The 21,015-nt window shown below is 44.4% G+C and overlaps 1 protein-coding gene across 2 annotated transcripts in view; it reads left to right on the top strand.

Moving 5' to 3' along the window:
• Window positions 1–336: 336 nt before the first annotated feature.
• KDSR (3-ketodihydrosphingosine reductase) overlaps window positions 337–21,015 on the top strand; it is a 34,584-nt gene continuing 13,905 nt past the window's right edge. For both annotated transcript variants that reach the window (XM_079784933.1, XM_079784932.1), the window contains exons 1-6: window positions 337–710; window positions 5,964–6,053; window positions 8,000–8,056; window positions 10,974–11,039; window positions 11,234–11,329; window positions 17,212–17,403. In XM_079784933.1, coding sequence (XP_079641059.1) covers window positions 600–710; window positions 5,964–6,053; window positions 8,000–8,056; window positions 10,974–11,039; window positions 11,234–11,329; window positions 17,212–17,403 — 612 coding nt within the window. In that variant the 5' untranslated portion in view covers window positions 337–599. The remainder of the gene's footprint in view (window positions 711–5,963; window positions 6,054–7,999; window positions 8,057–10,973; window positions 11,040–11,233; window positions 11,330–17,211; window positions 17,404–21,015) is intronic.

Here is a 21,015-nt window from a genome sequence, read left to right as displayed (position 1 = left end):
TTTTTTAAAGGCCATATTCAGGTCTTCCCGTTCCTCTGAAAAGGGACAATGGGTTGTGACCATTTTCTAGGAACGCCCAGAACCCGTGAAATGGAGGCCGGGATTTCAGAGCTTGATGCCGGGCTTCCTGGCGCCAGCAGGGTCGGGCTCCACAGCTCGAGCCTGGATGGCTCCTGCCCGGCGGGCCGCGGGGCTGGGCGACACTCGGCGACGTGGCGGAACCCACGCCCGAGCGGCCCAACGCCCCGGCGCGACCCCGGGAGGTGGGGACACCAGCTCTCCGCGGTCCTGAGAGGCACTCGCGACCCGAACCCGCGCGGTCACCGCGCCCGCGCAGAGGCGCTCAGGGGGCGCCGCGGGGACCGGGGACCGGGGACCGGGGCCGGGGGGAGGCTGCGGGCCGGCCTACGCCACGGCCACCGCGCACCGGCTCCCGCGTCTCCGCCGGTGGCGCCGCCCCGCCGCGGTCGCGCCCTCGCCGGCTCCGCCTCTTCCCCTCGGCCGCCGCCCGCCCGCCCGCCCAGGACCCAAACACCGGCGCCTGCAGCGCGGCCGCGCGTGATCCCGGCGCCGCCCGCCCCCGACCGGCCGGCCGAGCGATGATGCTGCTGCTCGTGGGCACCTGCCTCGTGGCGTTCGTGCTGCTGCTCTACATGCTGTCCCCGCTCATCAGCCCCAAGCCCCTCGCCCTGCCCGGCGCGCATGTGGTGGTGAGTGGCCTCCCGGGGCTGCGCCGCCACCTCCCGGCCCGCCCGGCCGGCCCGGCCCGCCCCTTCTCCCGGCCGAGGCTCCCCCGCCGCCGTGCACCTGGCGCCGGCCGCGCGGAGGCCCTCGGGGACCGGCCTCGCCGCGGCTGGCTCCTCCCGGTGCTCCGGGGCCGCAGCCGCTGGGTGAGCCCGGCGCATCCCTGGGATGGGGCTGTTTTTGTCCTCAGTTTTCCCGACGAGTCAGTCAACGGAGAGGCGGGGAAACTTTGCCAAGGACACCGTGGTCGGGGGGAAGCGGGGAGGCGGGGAAGGGAGTCCCTGCCGCCCGGAGGGGCCGAGGCGCTGGGAGCTGGGAGCTGGCCTGTGTAAGGGGCAGACCGAGCATCTAGGGGGTGACTCACTTGGGGGAAATTGGCCGAGCCCAGGGGGCCGGCAGCCCTGGCCGGAGGGAGGTGCGGGGACGCTGCTGCCCCGTCGGCACTGCTAGTTTCTCTGGGAGCTCAGCCTGGGGTCGGCTGATGGCGGTTCCAGGGCGACCCTGTGCCAGCATCGGGGTCCCATCCACCTGGCGGTGTTTGAGGAGTGAAAGGGCTGTGGATGGGTTTGGTTTGTTTCTTACCGGAAGCTCGTGTCGTCAAAGATTCCCTTTCTGCAGGTGTAGCACTCCTTTCAAACGGAGAATGCCACCTTCCCTGCGCCCAGCACCTCGCTTTTTGCGGTGGCTTTGAATCCCCCCACCCCGGGGTGCACACTGAGGCGGGAGGTTATGGGTGAGGACTAAGCTGGTGGCACAAATCCTCCTGGTGCCCGAGGTGACGTGCTCGAGTCTCCCCACCGAGCTGTGTGCGATAGGACAGGATGGTCATTGCTTCGAGTGTGCTTTAAATCTGGACCAGCTTCGAGAATGAGGAAAGGTGTTTTCTTTAAGTTCTCTTTTGTAAAACACTTCGTGAATTTCCAACTCCTGCTCTTCCCTATGTGGAAGATAGATGAGGAGGTGAGTGTAAATTCTTTGAGAGAGAGCAAGAAAGAGAGAGAGGAGCAAAACTTTACAGTCATGCCAAATCCTGAAGGTGTGTCACATCCATCCGCATGATAACTTCTGCCACTGGCTTTAAGGGTTGGATTCTTTCAGAACTTACGTTTGCAGAGCATCACTTGCAAAAAGGTAAAGCCAAATGCATTGATGAAAAATTTGAGTCAGTGTCTGTCTATAAGAGAGTTTCTCTTAGCCTTGACTCTGCTCCTTCCACCCCATGCTGCTGCAGGCCGCTGGTAGGTAAGGTGACAGACAAGTCTGGGAGAGACCAAGAGGAGTTTCTTATTTTCACTGACTAGTTTTAAAAGGCCCTTACAAGTGATGTGAGGGTGACATGAATAATTCACATCTGTCACCATCTGTCGTCCTCTTTTTTAATGTTAGAAGGAGAGCGAAAACATAATTATTTTTCTTGAGATTTGTTAGGACTAGACCAGGGGGTGTTAGGAGAGGGAGCTGGCGTTTGGCATGCTTGTTTATGTGGAAGCATGAACAGACTAGGTCATAATTATTTATAGTTTCGTTTTTTTAGAACAATTCTTTCATACTAGTGTTATCTCCCTAATTGCAGAAGTCTTACAGGGTATGTACGTATGTTGGTTAATGATCAGCTGGTTTTTAAAAAGCTGTTTAATTGACTTGTGTACTGGAAAATCAAGTTTTCCTTTTTTTGGAGATGGCTGGGAGCAACTTTCCTTGTAACACCCTCCCCCCTCTTGCCTTCAATAAGAGAGGTGGGGTGTGACTAAAGTTAGTAACATTTAAGTAGAATTTCCAATGAATAGTAAGAGGGAATGATAAAGGAAGGAAATTAAACTTATCCTTAGTGTCCCACATCTGGGCTCAGTTTATTAATTGTCAGGCAACTCAGTACACAGTTACCATTTTTCTCAGCCATCTTGAAGATCTCTTATATTTGCTTATAACTTTCAGAATAATATAGCCTAGAAATGGCTTATTCTTAGGTACTGTTTAAGAATTAGCTGGCTTGCTTGGGGGTATAGTTTCCCATGAAGCATGACCCAAAAGTTGAAGTCTTACTCTTGTTCTTATGGAAAAATCTTAGAAGTGATCGGGTCAAACAGGTCTGTGCTGTACAGTAATTTCACACAGCTAGCTTCCTTATTACAGTCTATCTAGAAAAAGACAGCAGTAATAACAACAGCTAATATCAACATGGCACTTTACAGCATATACATTTTCTTCATAACTTCCATTCATTCATTGAATAACAAATAGGAAATTTTACTCACAAGTGTTCTTGTCATTGTATCTTTCATAGAAATGGCACAATACACCATTCTGCAAATGAATGTAGGCAAGTGTTTATTTTGAAACTGCTTATGCTTTGCACTGTGCTAGGAATGAGGGAGGTAAATTGGAGTGGGTACTCGTCCTCAAGGGACTTACAGTCTGGCAGGGGGACTAAGACGTGTACATAAGTAACTGTGCCCAAGATAGAAGTGACAGGTAAAGAAAGGATGGGACTGAGTGACAGGAAGAGCTGATTGGAGGAAGTGAAATTGGAGCTGGCCCCTGCAGGGTAGGCAGGATTTGGAAATGTAGGTGTGTGGAGGATATTGGATGGAGGGACATTTAGGCAGCAGGAGCATCATAAAACAGCCGGGACATTTTTAGGGGTCCTGTTAATTGCTATGGAATTGGAATGTCTGGTGCAAATTAATAAACCGAAACCATCTGTGAATAGCTCCATAGTAGAGACCTCCTCAGAGGCGACCGCTCACCTAGGCAACAGGTATGTTTTTACAGTAACCTTCTGTGGGTAATTGGTTAATGATCTGCCAAAGAAATCCCATCAGTGGTGGAAAGATGAGACTAAAGAGAAGGAGGGGATGCCTGGGAGTCGCATGGAGATGAATACATTGTGTAGGAGGGGCTTCATGAGGATTTAAAATCATGGGATGGGGTCAAAGATGTTCATTACAGCAGGACTAACAGTAAAATATTCTAAATAATCCAATTGTCTGACTATAGGGAAATGGTTAACTAATGGTTTTGATAGAGCTGTGAATGCAATATGGTGAAGCCTTTTAGTTTTAAGTAGGATACAATATCCTCTTAGGTCAGATGCATTCCAACACTTCTAATCCCCTTCACCTGACAGCCGGAGGCGCCCCCTCCCCCCCACTTCCCTGGCCCATGTTATAGAATCTACATAGGGAAAATGACTAGAAAGAAAATACTGCGTTTGTCTTACTAAGTTAAATATACACCGAGTCCTTCTTATATGCCAGGCACTGTGCTAAGTGCTAGGAATATGGTGGGGAGCAAAAATAGAGTTGGTATTTCTAATGGAGTTTATGGGGTGGTGATAGGAGAGATGGTTGTGAATTAAATAATCACGCAAATTAACCCATGGCTATTTGATTCTGTGAATGCCTTAAACTAAAGGGAAAAAAGGATGCAGTGCTGAAAAGTGGGTGGAGGAGATGCTGGGCGTTAGGGAAGGCTTTCCTGAGGAAGCGATGTTTGAGCTGAGATGGGTGAGTAGGTGCCAGCCAGATGAGCAGAGGGCAGGAGAGCCTCCCTGGTGGGGACATAGGCTGTGCAGAGTCCTGTTGTGCGGTCAGTGAGAGCATAGACATGAAAGACAGCCAGGGTGACTGAGCTGAAGATGGTGAGGGCCGAATAGTGAGGAAGAAAAGCTGTACTTTTCAGGATTTCCATGAGATCATACATTACTTTATAATAAGCAGTTACTGAAAATATCACAGGACATATGCAGGTGACCATTCTTTTCATGTCTTGTAGAACTGGTCATGCATAGGAGGTATGCAGTGAGGAAATAAGATTCACTTGGAATTGGACTCAAAGGCAGACTAGTATTTATTATTAGTAGTAGTATTTTTCTTTTTCAGTTTCAGTTGACATTCAGTATTATTTTATACTAGTGGCCCGGTGCACAAATTCATGCACATTGAAAGGAAATTAATTAGAAGAAATAGCAACATGATATAACAACAACAAAGACATTATATAAAAACAACAAAAACATGATATAAAAACAACAAAAACATTTTATAAAAACAACATTGATAAAAACAATGACTGATAAATTGATTAAAATCATTCTAATATCTCCCTATTATACCACATTAAGAGTAAAAACACTTTCAGAGTGCTTGACTAATTTCCCTTGTGATGAAGTATTTACAACTTTAACTTTAACTTCACACACTCTTCAAACTTGAGAGAAAGCAACATATAACTGACCATGTCTGAAAACGGGTCCAGGTAGAAATATTCCTACTCTATCTAGATTGGTACCAGCGAGAGCTTTATATGTATCGCACATGCACGAGTCAACATTTATTTTTAAATTGCCAGTGTGCGTCATTTGTACCGGCTGGTCGGTTGGATGTACGGTCAGAGGGATGTACAGTTGGAAGGACGTAACATTGGTCACTTAGCCTTTTATATATATATAGATTAGTTTCAGCTATATAGTATAGTGGTTAGATATTTATATAATTTACCAAGTGATGCCCCAATAATTCTAGTACCTACTAGCACCATACATAGTTATTACAATATTATTTTCTATATTCCTTATTCTGTGCTTTACATTCCTGTGACTATTTTGTAACTACCAATCTGTACTTCTCAATTCCTAAACTTTTTTCACCCAGTCTCCCAACCCTCCTCCCAGCTGACAACCATGAGTTTGTTCTCTATATCTACCAGTGTGTTTCTGTTTTGTTCATTTATATTATTTTATTTTTATATAATGCTCTTTCACATGGTATTTGTCTTTCTCTAACTTATTTCACTTAGCATAATACCCCTACATCTATCCATGCTGTCACAAATGGGAAGATGTCATTCTTTTTTAAGGCTGAGTAATATTCCATTGTATACATGTACCACATCTTTATCCACTCATCTATTGATGGGCACTTAGGACTAATGTATTATTTATTAGCTAGATTTATAGGACACTTTCCCTCCAGTGAACTCAGGAAAATGTATAGGTGTGCAGTGTATATATAGCTCAGTGCTCGGGACAGTGACAGCAGGCTCTGCTAATGGTACAGTCTTCCATGTTTGCACTCATGAAGTCTGGGATGAAGAAGCAAGAGTAGCTAAAAATTTAGTTCTTCTATTGGATTTTAGAGCCCATCATAATTATTTTAGATGAACTTTCAACAGAAGGGAAATGCCAAGTGCTAAGAAGACTTTTTTTTTTTTACTTTTAGGTCACAGGAGGCTCCAGTGGCATTGGAAAGTGTATTGCTATCGAGTGCTACAAACAAGGTGCATTCATAACTCTGGTTGCACGAAATGAGGTAAGTCTTCTAGGCGTGTTATTAGTAACTCATTCAACTTTAAATTAATCAAAGAGGTTGTACCAACGTCCTGGTGTCGACACCTGCGCTGGAAATCTCCAGTTTGAGGCACGCTTCCTGAACCACAGTTATTTCTCATATTCAGGGCAGTTTCTTGGTCAAAGTCAGACCAGCTCCACAAATATATATTTAGTGCCAGCAACGATTAGGCAGCACCATAGACGCTGCTGATTTTGGCATGGGAGAGGCCCAGAGGAAGTTAGGCAGCACACCTGCCACAGGGAGCCTGGAGGGCCCCCTGCCCACTGGGGGTGCCGGCAGAGGCGTTGGTGGCACTGATAGGATATGTAGATGTTTCTGATTTGCTTATGACATGATACACATCTCTAGTGAAACCCAGACCCCACTGAGGAATCTCACTCCTCCCCAGCACTTGAGCAAAACACCTGTTTTTCTATGTTCAGTTGATACAAGGTCTGTTGTTCTTGCCAAAGTTGCTTCCATGCCCTGTGAAGCAGTGCCACTCTATTCACACAAACAGTAGGGGAGTCCCCTTGCTCCATGGGGTGGGGGAAGTGACCAGGGTTGTATTGTCCACTGCTATTGTTCTGTGCCCGGCATAGTTGGCTCACAGCGGGTGCTCAGACATCGTTGTTGAGTGAAGACGGGACGGGGTGATAGAGGGAATGGGAACGTCCGCGTGGCATCGGTGCCTGGGCACTGGGATGCCCCTACGCAAAGGGAGGGCAGGAGTTCCGTGACTGCTCAGGTAGGGGGTGCACAGGTGAGCAGGCCTCAGTGGGAGTGGCCGGCCATAGGGGCCTCTGGGGGAAACGTTCAGACAGTGACACAGAATTAGGCTTGGGCATCCCTTGTTTCTTTTTAAAACCAAGAAAGGCAGGATTAGCTACCTTTTGTGTGTACTGCTGACTTCTCGAACACTGAATTTGCTTTGGCATTGATGCACCTTACGGGAATGGAAACACGACTCTAGTAAAAAGGCATTTTGTGAGGTTTAAACATTGCCCGTATTTGACTCGAGGCAGATGGAAAGGGGGGCAAGGGAGGCCCGCATTTTGGGTGCTCAGAAGCTCATTGTGTGGTCCTTGTGTGGCTGGAGGTGAACGAGCAGACGGGCCTTCTGGCCTCCAGAAGTCCTGTATTTTCTGATGTAATATTTTACTCTGATTTTCACAAAGTTGAGTTGTGCATATATTTATTCACAGAACAATATTATCTTATTATAGACACATTCATGTTTAGAAAACAGGTGTGTCTTTCCAAAGGATTGCCTTTCCTTTTGTGCTTTTCTGCTGTCACGACATATTTAAATTACATCTTTTAGAGCAAAGTACGACACTGTAGACCGGTATTTGTCTTCTTGAAAATGAGTGAAACAAGCAAAATGAGATATTGGAAGAATTACTGTTCCATGGACAGCTTTGCTGGTCTAAAGAGTAATTGTGAGAGTAGCCAGGCATGGATTTACCTGGTCCATCCGGAAAGTGATTTTTCTATATTTGCTTTTATAGCAGAGGAGGGAAATGTTGGGTGATCTCTCGACATGGAATCACATGCACCCTAATTGCATATCCACATGATTGTTCTTGTTTATATCAAATGTCAGATTAAAACATTGATTAGAACTGATAGGGTGCCCATCAACAATTAATACTGTCAGTTGAGATTTTTGAAGTTTATTTATTTTTCTATTACCTTTCTATATAATGAATTTAACAACTTGATATTACTTAGCCATAGCTTAGCATATGCTACAGCTTCTTTTTTTCGTTGATGGTGGCCCATCGCTGTGTAACATAGGTGCTGTTTTGTGTTTTCTAGAATTTAATGAGTACTTACACAAATAATTACTTTTCCTCTCCTTTTAAACAAACAAGCAGACAAATAGACAATCACCAGAACTAATAGTTCTTTCTTGCTTTCAGGAGAGGCTGCTGCAGGCAAAGAAAGAAATTGAAAAGCACTCTATTAATGACAAACAGGTAAAATCACTGTCTGTGTGATGCCTTTCCTGTATGAGTCAACACAGGTGCATAAAGGGAAAAAGGGGATTCTTCAACTCTGAATAGTTTCCTGGAAGATGTGAGAGTTTTCTAGTTAAAATACATACTAGACTGTTGTGAAAAGGTGAAACTGCTTGAATTGTCTGGAATTCCAGATTATGACAAAAACATATAGACTCTAACACATATACACACGCAGACAAACCATCAAAATAACAAAATGCTTTGCTGGAAAATGATTTTCTTTCAATTATTTATTTAAATCAACTTGATACCAACACTTAAGGGGGAAGGAGGCATTTAAAAATATTTTTGGGTTATGGAATTGTTTGATAGATAAAATGGAGTCTATACACACTGAGTGGCCAGATTATTATGATCTCTGAATGCATAATAATCTGGCCACTCAGTGTGTGTGTGTGTGTGTGTGTGTGTGTGTGTGTGTGTGTGTGTGTATGTGTGTGTGTGTGTATTAGAGGCCCGGTGCATGAATTTGTGCATGGGTGGGGTCTGGCCAGGGGGAGGGGACATGGGCAGTTGGCTGGCCTGCCTGCTGGTCGAACTCCTGGTCAAGAGGACAATTTGCATATTAGCCTTTTATTATATAGGATATACACTGAGTGGCCAGATTATTATGCGTTCAGAGATCATAATAATCTGGCCACTCAATGTATATATATGTATAATTTTTATTAACATTTAAAAAATTTCACTTGTCTGTGGTATAGGTTTTATTTATAGTAAATGATCCATACTGCATAAAAAGGCATGTTTAAAAATAAATCCCATTATTCCTACTCCCTTTTTAAACAATTGTTTTCTGTGTGATGATACAGGGATAAAGTCCAGGGTGATCCCTTGAGTCTGGAATATGCTAGGGCACATTTTCGAAGGGGGTATTTCTTTTCCTTAGGAACTTATATCATTTGGATGGGGTTCCTTGCATTAAGTAAAACTTTCTGCCTGAAAACCCTACATCCATTGGTCTCTTTTTATTCATCTTTTTGACCTCCCTTGTCACAGCTTCATTTCTCACACGTGGTTTCTTAGAGCTGGGAGGGATCTTGGTCATCGCGTCTCTGACAACCTTATTGCACAGGTGAGGTCACTGCAGCCTTCTCAGGAAGCTTGAAAGTTGATAAAGGGACAGGATTGGAACTCAGGCTTCTCCAGTGCATGCATGTTCTTTCTACCGCCTCGTACCCACAACTACATGTGGGTGCATATCATTGATGTACTTATGTGCCCACCCACACACATATTCTGTCTGCACCTCAGCATAATGGCCTATGTCAACACGGGAGAATTCATGGAAAGACTGAGAAACCAAGGACACCTTCCTACTTATCTCTGCTACCTCCCTGAGAACATAGAAATTCCTATGTCAGTGACCCAAACTCTGCTTTGGAAACATTAAACAAAAGCTCATTGTTTGTCCCTATTAGTATTCTTCATTTCTGTCTCATAAATTTCTATCAAAGTAAGCACAGAATATATGCTTTCTCCCCCTTTTCTCCTTCACTCTGTTCCCTTTCAAAGACTAAATGGACTTGTTTTCCGAAGTAAAGCACAGGCTGAGCATTTCCCACCATCCCTCTGGGCTGCACACCCCCAGGCATGGCTGGTTTATACCTGGTGGGCACTGGGGCTGGGCTCAGTGGCCCCCTTGCCTAGAGAATCAGTTGAGTGGCCAGTCATTCAAGAGGCAGGGATCTCAAGCAAATTTCAGAAGGAACCAGATGTGACTTGGCTCCCTGCTCAGCTCCTGCAGGCCCAGATTGACCCTTGGTCTCCTACATAATGTCCTGTGGCTCGGCCTCCGAGCAGGAGCCCAGGCTGAGGTGGCTTCTGCTAGTAGATATTGTTTTCTTATCTCTTTATTCCACCAACTAGTATTCAATCCCAACAGGGCAGTCACAGCTCTGATATTGCTCCAAGGAAAGTCATTCTTTAAACCTATTTGTTAGATTTATTGTTATTCTTTTTAGCAACTTAAGATATTAACAATCTGAGATGTGATTTGTGTATTCTTTAATATATGTAGTCTTTTTAATAACAACTTGAGGTAGAATTTATGTGCAATAAACCACACCCATTTAAAGGTGTACACACATGTGATGCAGAGACAGAACATTTCCAGCACCCCCCAGAGTTGGCCCTCGCCTCTTGCAGGCCATTCCTGCCTCCCCTCCTGGCTGCAGGTGGTTGATGACCTGTTTCTGTCATTGTAGAAGAGTGGCATTTCAAGAGGAGGATTTTTTTTTCTATTTCCAGCCACATTGAGGTATAATTGACAAATAAAAATTGTATATATTTAAGGTGTACAATGCGTGATGATTTAATATATGTTTACATTGTGAAATGATTACCACGATCAGTTAACACATCCATGATTTCACATAGCTATTTTGTGTGTGTGGTGAGAACACTTAAGCTCTATTCTCTTAGCAAATGTCAAGTATACAGTAGGTCAGTATTAATAATGACAGCCTTCATGCTCTACATTAGATCCACAGAACTTACTCATTTTATACCTGAAAGTTTGTACCCTTTGACCAACATTTGCGTTGGTTCAAAACAGTTCTCTACAAAAACTGCTAAGAAAATTAGACTCTGCTAATTGCATTGTCAACAGATTTTGAGTTTGCTCGAAACAACTTTCTATAAAAACTGCCAAGAAAATTAGACTCTGCTAATTGCATTGCCAACAGATTTTAAACAGTGCAATTGGTACATCCAAAATTGGACTCCTTACCTTATGGAAAGAACTGCCTTTAATTAAAATAAATAAATAAATAAAACTAAAACAACAACAACAACAAAAAACCCACCAAAACTTTAAAAAATAGTTTTAGATACCTGCATAGCTTTAATCATTACTTTCTCTTTCTAACAGGTGGTGCTTTGTATATCAGTTGATGTATCCCAAGACTATAGCCAAGTGGAGAATGTCATAAAACAAGTAAGAGGCTGGGCTAATTGGAATTATTTCATATGCCTTTTGTTTGGTTCTTACCATTTTGCTGTGTGGTTTGAAATTGGTAAACCTTCCTAAGAGGTCCACTAGTTTTATAGATTTTATTTATTGGCATTGATTTGCTCCTGAGTGACTCTTCTTTTGCCTTCCTTAATGTCTGCTCTGATGCATTTTTCCAGGCGCAGGAGAAACTGGGCCCAGTGGACATGCTTATAAACTGTGCAGGAATGTCAGTTTCAGGAAAATTTGAAGATCTTGAAGTTAGTACTTTTGAAGTAAGTAAGAATTTGTTTTTTGATCATGGAGATAGCTCGTACACGAAAAGCAGAGCAAGGCTTTACAAATGAAATAGATGAAGTGTGTTCAGATTTCCTGGAAGCCTTGGGAGACTAGAGGAAGGCAACACAAGCTTTTGGTCCCAATGCCACGACCATCTAGCCTTAAGGATTCAGACAAGTCTCTCAACCTCGGTTCCCCCAGTTGTAAAATGAGAATAGACCCTCGTTCCGACACAGATGACTGTGACGAATCCCTGAGGTAATAGAGAACTCTTTGTAAACCGAGAGATTCTAGATTTTCATGTCAAGTGTCCGTATTTTTAACATAGAAAAAAACAAAAAGTTGAGGAGCAGACTCTTTGTTTTCAAATCAGAATAAAGAGATAACGTGTCATATTTATGATTGCATTTTTAAAACAGGTTTGACATGCAGCCCCTCCATGTCATTTATTTCAGCCCTAAAGAAATGGACATCAGATCTGAAATCTTTAAATGGGAAACAGTTTTTTAGTTGACATTGCATCTGCCATCTTTTCTTATGTTCTGTTGAGCTTCATCGAGGTCATGGGTTTTGAATGCTTTTGTCTGTGAAGTGAAGTTGCATCTGCTGTAGGAAAGGAGACTGTTGGAGCAGCAGTTTAGATATCTTGCTCCCAGGGGACTGTGGGAAAGCACCGTGCACTCTGATTTAAAGTCAAGTTGGGAGAATCCAGATGTAATATTAGCACAATGGTGCCTTACCCGGGGCTGGACAGTCTTAAGGCTCCTTTATCAACTAGGTGATGATAGTTGACCAGTATACCTTTATCTGTGGGTAATCAAAGGGGGGTTTAAAGATTATTTCATAGCAGTGTAAAGAATCAATTGGGGGAAATAGTTGTAGTAGTGATCTTGGCATGAAATGATGAGGGAGTTCAGAGGTGGCCAGCACAATAGGAATAGGGTGTGTGTGTGTGTGTGAGAGAGAGAGAGAGAGAGAGAGTGTGTGTGTGTGTGTGTGTGTGTAAAATGATATGGAGGGACAGTCAGTGGACTCCCCTTGACAGAGTGCAGAGGGTAGAGAGGACTGAGGTAGAATAGGTTGCAGGGTTGTAATAAATGAAGGCACTGTTGTAAAGCTGGGACATCAGGAAGCGGGGGTGCCTGCTCGGGGATAGAGGGAGTCAGGATGGTTTACATTTGTGTGTCTGATGGAAATAGGAAGATGACTGAGTGAACGTATTGTGGGGTATGTAACTGTGAGCAAGAGTAAAAGAAACTGTGTACACTACCAGGGGAATGCCTGTATTGGGTACCCATGGCAAGCAGACAATGAGAAACAGGTGAGATGAAGAGAGAAGGAAAATAACCATGCCGTAATATGAAGCTTGTGAAACATAAAAAAATGTACAATTCGAATCTTTTTAAAAAATTCACTTTGCTCTCAACCTTCAGTCTCCAATTCACACGGTTTTCCCTCCCCCCTCCCTCTCTCCCTCCCTCCCTCCCTCCCTCCCTTCCTTCCTTCTTTTCCTTCCTTCCTTCTTTCCTTTCTTCCTTTCTTCTTCCCCTCACTCCTCTCTTTTGTTTAAAAAATTACCCAATCACAATTTGTTGCTTTGCCACACCTACAGCATCCTTCCACACTGGCAGCCACCACATGACTGTTGTTCTCTGTTCCGCAGCAGGCACAGCAGAGAGAAAGGTGGACTTTGGCATCAGGCTGAACCAGTTTGAGGTATTGGGTCTGATGGTTTCTAGTCTGACCATTTGCCAGCTGTGTGATCTCAGGCAGATCAGCCTTTCTCTTCCAGTCCCAGCTCCCTTCTCCGTGAAGTGGATAGACAGCTCCCAGAGCCGTGAGGACTAAGTAACCTAATCTGTGCGTGGCGCTTAGCCCATGGTAGCTGCTTACAAATACTGATGTCCTTTCCCTGGTATTCATTCAACTCACAAATACTCGAGAGAAAGCCTCTCGTGCGTCCAGCATTGTTCTGGGTACTGGGGATGCGTGCTGAGCAAGAAAATAAAGTCTGGGCCCTGGTGAGGTGATACAGACCCCACAGGAGCAAGCAGTTAGCAGTGTGATTTCAGACTGGGGTATGTGCTGTGGGGAAAGGAACAGGGGCTGAGGGGCTCTGTGAGGTGGTGTGGACAGAGACCCAGCCTGGGGGCTGGGGTCGGAGACCTGGAGAATGGGGACCAGAGAAGAGCCAGTAGCTGCCAGGGCCCCAGGTGGGAGGAGCTTGGCAAACCCAAGGATGGACTGGCAGGCCTGTGTGGCTGGAGCATCCCCAGAGATGGGCAGAGTGGGGCATGGGCCAGGTCTGCTGGGGCCTTGAGGGTTTTAGTCTCAAATGTCTCAAGAGTTTTAAGTTAGGCTAAGCAGTGGTGGGATCTGCATTTTTAAAGTATCTCCTGCTGTACAGGACAACTTTTAGGAGCTTCTAGGGTCACTAAGTGAAGAAATGGTGATGTTGGGAAGTGGATGGAGGTGGAGTATTGGGCAACCATGGAGTGTGGGCTAGCAGGAGGTGGCAACAATTCAGCACAAAGATTCAAGCGGCTGTTAAGGGGGTTGGATGTGAGAACTGGCCTTCTATAAAGGAAGGACTATCAACCCAAAACCTGGGGCCTCTATTCCAGTGATTGGGCCTCACACCAGGAGTCCTTCTCTGTCCTTAGTCTCCCTACAAAAGTCCCTCCCCTGCCTGCTCTGAATGGAGGCAGCGGCGGACTGTCACCTTCCAAGGCTACTCTGCCCCTCCCATCTGGGGCTCAGTGACTTGCCTTGTTCTGATCAAAATATGGGCTTATCATCAGTGAGCCTGGTTAGAACCACTTTTGGTGCATTTTCTGAAGCTAAGAGTTCATTTTTATTCAAAATAAATTCTCAGTTACTTCTTTTGTTTGGCTTCTTATTTTTAGTTTTAATTTTACTGATGTTCACATGCTCATACGATGCCTGTGCACACTGCTGCATGTGTTGTCACAACTCATTGCCGAGGAGAGTGAGCACGCCCTTTGTGACTCCAGGCAGCAGACGCCTGGAGACCTGCACCTGGTGTCCTCTGAACTCTGCCCCGGGTGCCTTTTGCCCTTGCTGATTTTGCTTTGTGCCCGTCACTGTAATAAATCATAGTTATGAGCTCAACTCTGTGCAGAGTCATGTGAGGTCTTCCCATGAATCACGAAACTGGAGGTGGACTTGGGGACCTCCAGTATACTTCTCTTCATTTTCCTTTTTAATGCCTCTCTTTGTGGTTTTTGGAGCTGTGTCTTGTTTTCTCTACCTGTGGATATTAATGAGAGTTATTTTACAGTTCTGCTTAGGATTACAGTGACTCCATAGATCCACTTGGGGAGAATTGACATCTTAATAATATTGTCTTTAACCCATGGACATGGTCTATATCTCCACTTAGGTTTTCTTTAATTTCTTTCAGCAAGGTTTTATAGTTTTCAGTGTTTGGGTCTTACATATCACTTTTCAGTATTTCATATTTTTTGATGTAGTATAAATAGTATTTTTTAAAATTTCAGTTTCTGAGTGTTCATTGCTAATGTAGAAAAAGACAGTTGATTTTTTGGATATTGATCTTACAATCTTGCTGAACTCAGTTAGGAATTCTAGTACTCATTGGATTTTTTACATCGAAGATCACATCATCTGCAACAGTTTTACTTCTAACATTGCCTTCTGGACACCCTTACTGCACTGGCTGGAACTTCCAGCACAGTGGTGAGAGCAGACATTTTTGTCTTGTCCTCAATCTTAGGAGAAAACATTCAGTCTTGACCATCTATACTAATAAAAGGGTAATATGCTAATTAGACTGGGAGACCTTTCAGGAGACCTTCTGGACGTCTTTCTGGACAAGCCATGGTGGTGGGGCCGAGGCAGAGGCGGTTAGGGGCAATCAGGCCAGGAGGGGAGGGCAGTTAGGGGTGACCAGGCCTGCAGGGGAGGGCAGTTGGGGGGAACCAGGCCTGCAGGGGAGGGCAGTTGGGGGTGACCAGGCTGGCAGAGGAGGGCAGTTAGGGGCAATTGGGCCAGCAGGGGAACAGTTAGGCATCGATCAGGCTGGCAGGGGAGTGATTAGGGGGTGATCAGGCTGGCAGGCAGAAGCAGTTAGGGGCAATCAGGCAGGCAGGTAGTTGGGAGCTAGCAGTCCTGGATTGTGAGAGGGCAGTCAGACATCCCTCGAGGGGTCCCAGATTGGAGAGGGTGCAGGCTGGACTGAGGGTTAAACCCCCCCCCCTTGCACAAATTTCATGCACCGGGCCTCTAGTAATAAAATAAAAAGGCATTTGGGGGAAAATGGAAATCTGAGCATCCTAACACAATCACATAATTTTCTGTATTTCCTTATTTGTTTGCTTTTAATATATCTTTATTGTTGAAAGTATTATAGATGTCCCTTTTCCCCCCAAAAGACCCCCACCCCCTCATCACCACCCCCCACCCCCCAGCTTTCACCACACTATTGTCTGTGTCTATGGGTTAGACATATATGCATATAAGTAAGTTCTTTGGTGTATTTCCTTGGTTTTATACCTGTGCACATGTGCTTTTATTTACTACTAGAAGCCCAGCACACAAAATTTGTGTGCGGGTACGGTCCTTAGGCCTGGCCTGCGATCAGGGCCATCTTTCCCAGCTGCCTGCAGCCGGCCCCACCCCATGCCACAACCCACCCCCGGTTCCCCATTCGCCATTTGGTGATCGGTGCCTGATGACCGGAGGAAGGGACTGAGAAGTCGGCTGTTCCCGCCTGCTCACCGGCCCTGCCAGCTTGCCGGCCCCGCCCCTGCCACGGGTGGCCATCTGGCAATCGATCGGAGCCTGCAGGCCAGGGGAAGGGACCAAGAGATAGTCAGTGTGTCTCATAGTGACTGGTCCAGCAGTTGTTCTTGTCGTTCTGTCATTAGGGTCAGTTTGCATACCCTTTTATTATATAGGATTTGAGATCTTTATAGTCAGTGTAAATCCAGTCTGCCCTTGGCTTTTTCTGAATTTACAGAATAAGTATTCTCCCTCCTAGTGTTTCTGGTCATTATTTCTAAAAGTTATCTAACATTCTATTGAGTTAACATCTCATGATTGACTCAAAGTTCCCCCAGTGAAGTGTTTGGTTTTATATGGTGATAGATTTAATATTTGTACAAGACTTTTAACATAAAAACATTTTAATTCAAGTAGTCTTAGATTTTCAAGTTAAAATGTAAGGTTTTTTAGAGTTCCCAGGATGAAGGGAAATATACTGTTGATACTTATGTAAGATCTTACCCATCACATATAAGAGGCAACATTTGAGTAGTTATTGTGGATCAGGGCTGGTGCTAGTACCCAATTTGTGTTTCCTCTTGTAATCCTTGCAAGGGCTATGAGATAATACCATTCTTAACCCAGCTTTCAGCTGCAGAAATAAGTAGAGTGTTTGACTTTCTTACTTATCATCAAGTAGATAGTAAATGGAAGAGCCCAGTCTTCAAACCATAATCTATGCTGTTAACCACTGTCTTAGGCTCTTTGTGGTCTTTCTTTAGCTTGGAACTAATGGGCTGGACATATTTGGAAGCTTACTCCTAAAACTATTTTTCAAAAAATATTACCTGCAAGGAGAAAACTACTTTTAACCCATTTTTAGCAAAGAAGTAACTGTGGTCATGGTGAGAATGTAAGACCAGATTGAAACAAACTTCAAATAGTAGATCCTGAGCATCATGGCTCATTGACAGGGTCATTTAATCATTCGTTCATTCATCAAATCCACTGAGTTCCCAGTCTGTTGGGCTCCGTTGAAGAACTGCAATCTGGAGAGCAGATTGAATTCCTGGGAGCGCAGCCTTGTGTCTTCAACCTTTCTCATTCCTCATGGCCTCTTTGCTCCCTGCAGAAACTGATGAGCATTAACTACCTGGGCAGTGTGTACCCCAGCCGAGCTGTAATCACCACCATGAAGGAGCGCCGGGTGGGCAGGATCGTCTTTTTGTCGTCCCAGGCGGGACAGGTGGGACTCTATGGTTTCACTGCCTACTCTTCGTCCAAGTTCGCCATCAAGGGTTTGGCTGAAGCTCTGCAGATGGAGGTATATGCTGTATTCGCTTTTATATTTATTCCTTGCAGCTCAGCAAATGCTCCTCTTTATTTTGTAGCTTCTTTACACATGTTGTTATATGGAATTACAGATTTGTAGGTTTGACATTAGTGGAAGAGAATTGGCTCAATGCCTGAATTTTACTATTAAAAAGTTAACATTTTCATTGCATAAAATGATTGTAGTTGTGACGAGAAAAATGGTCGTGAGGTTTTTGCTTGCTTAATTTAATACACAAAGTACTCCTAATGTCTTCATTGTATTATTGGTCTAATACTGTATGAGTATGTGTAACAGGGTTAGAGATATTTTATTCTCTAGAGATGTTTCTGTGACAAAAAGATCTGTTCTTTGTAACTGGATAATAAAATCAGCATTTGTTTGAGGGGAGAGCCGAAGCTGGCCAGCTCTCAGCTTTTAGATACCGTATTTTCCGACGTATAAGATGGCTGGGCGTATAAGATTTTCATTTAACATGGTCTCAGTTTACTTATCTACAAAATGAGAAGGTTGGACTAAAAAAAAAATCATTTGGCTCTCCTAGTACTTATATTTTAATTTCTTAAAGAACTATTGATCAAAGTGATTGCATTTCGTTTTCACTGTTAATGGAACATTTTGTGGAAGAAGGTGAGTCTAGGGTTAGTATCAGAGTAAGTGCTTGTCATGAGTGACAGCCTCACACCTTAGCCATGTGAAGTAGACTTCTGCACTCCTGTCACCTGGGAATGCTTAGAAACTCGCACACATGTCTATCTAAGTCACATACTGAAAAAGGCAAGGCAAAATTTCACTATTGCCATATATGCAGAAACGTAACACATCATAATGTTAAAACCCAGAAGAGAATTCATTGTGGCTAACCCTCTCCTAGTAACAGTGTGATATGAGAATCCCATTTAATGACTTAGATTAGGGGAAGGAAAGTTTTTTTCGTAATTGGCCATTTTGTAATTTTAGCCTTCGAGAATTAGGCGGTATCTTGTCATAACTAAGTACTCAAGTCTCCTTTGATAGCAGGAAAGCAGCCATGTGCAATGCATAAATGAATGGGTGTCTCTGTGTTCCAATAAAACTTTATTTATAAAAATAGGTGAAGGGCCAGATTTGGTCATCAGACCAAGCTTGCTGATCCCTGATTTAGAAAATTCCTGTAAGAGCCCTCAATGGCATGTGACAGAGAGCCACACTGCCTAGATATTGGAAGAGCATTGTGGTAGGTGAGTTGTCTGGTCAGTGACAATCCTGAGGTGCCACTTAGGGACCCATAGACTGTGCTGTTTTCCTCTCAAAGGAACCAGCCCCAAATTTCACTTTCATCAACTTGCTTAATACTCTTAATAGGGCCATACTGACCTATTCTTGATTAAGAGTATTAAGCAAGTTGCCCTAGATGGTTTGGCTCAGTGGATAGAGTGCTGGCCCACGGACTGAAGGGTCAAAGGTTCTATTCCAGTCAAGGGTGTGTACCTTCATTGCAGGCCTGGTCCCCAGTCAGTTGGGGCACATGTCGGAGGCAGCCAATCAATGTGTCACTCTCACATTGATGTTTCTCTGTCTCTCTCTCCCTCCCTTCCATTTTCTCTGAAAAATCAATGGAAAAAAATATCCTTGGGTGAGGATTAATAATAACAAAAAAAAAGAATAGGTCATTATAATATGACTAGAGGCCCAGTGCATGATTAAATCATGCACGTGTAGGGTCCCCTACACGCTTTCACTTTCAATCACAGGGGAGCTGGGTGCCTGTCCACTGGTGCACCAGGCCTTTCAGAAGCCTCCGCCGCGCTGGAGGCTTCTGAAAGGCCTGGTGCCTGAGCGGACAGGCACCCAGCTCCCACGCTTTCGCTTTCGATCGCTGGTGCCTGAGCGGACAGGCACCCAGCTCCCCCGCTTTTGATGGACCGTGGCAGGACATGAGTTCGCTGCCCCAGAGGCCCCTTCTGTGCCACAGCACAGCCATGGCGCAGACGCTGGTGACGCGAGCTCAGCGTCCCGCCCAATCGGCCACCCCGAGTCCCGCCCCCCCGCGCCTCCTGGCCAATCGTGGGCATAGCGAAGGTACGGTCAATTTGCATATTTGTCTATTATTAGGTAGGATTAGCCAAGAGGACATATATGACTGAAATTTCAGACAAGAATACTGGCATTTCTTTTGCAATTTTTACTTTGAAAAGTTCCTTTGTGAATCACTATTTTACTTTTATGACAGTTTTGTGAAATATGTGAGGCAGATGATGTTACCATATAGATCGGAAATCTGAGTTTCAAGAAGTTCATGGAGTTGCTCAAAGCCACATGTGACTTTGTACCAAAATAGTAACAAAGACCATGCTTTGGGCTCCGCCTTTGCCTCTGTCCAGCAGCGGAAGATGCGTCTATAATTCAGATCAGAAGTGGCCTGATTCATCTGGCTGGTGGCCTCAGTTCTGGACAGAGGGATGTTTTGGAAATGACAGATGTGCTCAGGGCTTTTCATCCCTACATGGTGTCTTGTGGAGCCACCTCAGGATTCACTAATTTAGGGCAAAGTGTATAATGTGGGCGGCCTGGTTTCACTTCCAGTAGAACAGAGATGTTCATGAAGAAGAGGGACAATGTCAGTAGCAGGTGCAGAGTCCCTGCAGCCTCTTTGTGACCAGAGTGATTCACACTCTGCAAGTAGCTGGCCTCCACCTGCCCGTCGGCTTGACTTCTGCCCGTATTTGGACTCCATTAAAAATATCCTCATGTAAACAGAATCTAAAATGAAGTAAACCTGTACCATGAAGAATAGGTTTTGGGGGAAATAAGTTCAATAATCCAAATCTAGAAGTTTATTCATAGTAGAACATACCTCAAAACAAATATTTCCCTGCAAACTTCCGGTGTTGTGTTTTTAAAACCTGGAAAATTGAATCTATGTGGCCAAGGTGGTGGTGTTTTCTATGAATGAAACAGACCTTATAGAATTGCTTAAACGCTACGCTACGTACTTTGGATAATCCTTTTTAGTTAACTCTTAAGTCTTCCTGTCCACTCCACCAAAACTAAAGTCGGGCCTTAGAAATATTTTATGTACAATGAGTAATCTTTGAAAGCTTGCTTTGTTGCATTTGTTTATCTTTTTAAAAAATCAGTTTCAGGTACAAATACATCATTAAAAATTTTTTAAAGTTATTTTTTTTGGGAATGCAGAGACTAAATAAAAGAAAAGTAGGGGCTCTCCTTTCCATCTCTTGTTCTGACCCTATTCAGTCCCTCTGACCCACCTCTTCCCACATTTTGAAACACTGTTTTGAAACACTGTTTTAATTATTTGGGAGCATAGCCATGACCTTGAGTGTGAGAAACACTGCTTTGAAATGCTGTCTTACATTGGCTTATGTGCCACCATCCTTATTGTAGGGGAGATGGGCAGCACAGAAGTGACCACATTTGAACCATAAGCATCAGCCTTTATAGCGGCTAATGACCACATATTGGCTTTTACAAGTATTTCTTTTTTTTTTACTAAATTTATTGGGGTGACATTGGTTAATAAAATTATATAGGTGTCAAGTGTACATCATCTATATCATTGTGTGCTCACCACCCAAACTCAACTCTTCTTCCATCACCATA

Source organism: Cnephaeus nilssonii (assembly GCF_951640355.1).
Source record: "Cnephaeus nilssonii genome assembly, chromosome: 11".
Lineage (NCBI taxonomy): Eukaryota > Metazoa > Chordata > Mammalia > Chiroptera > Vespertilionidae > Cnephaeus > Cnephaeus nilssonii.
Note: the sequence above shows the minus strand (reverse complement) of the source record. Positions and strands in the feature narration are given on the sequence as shown.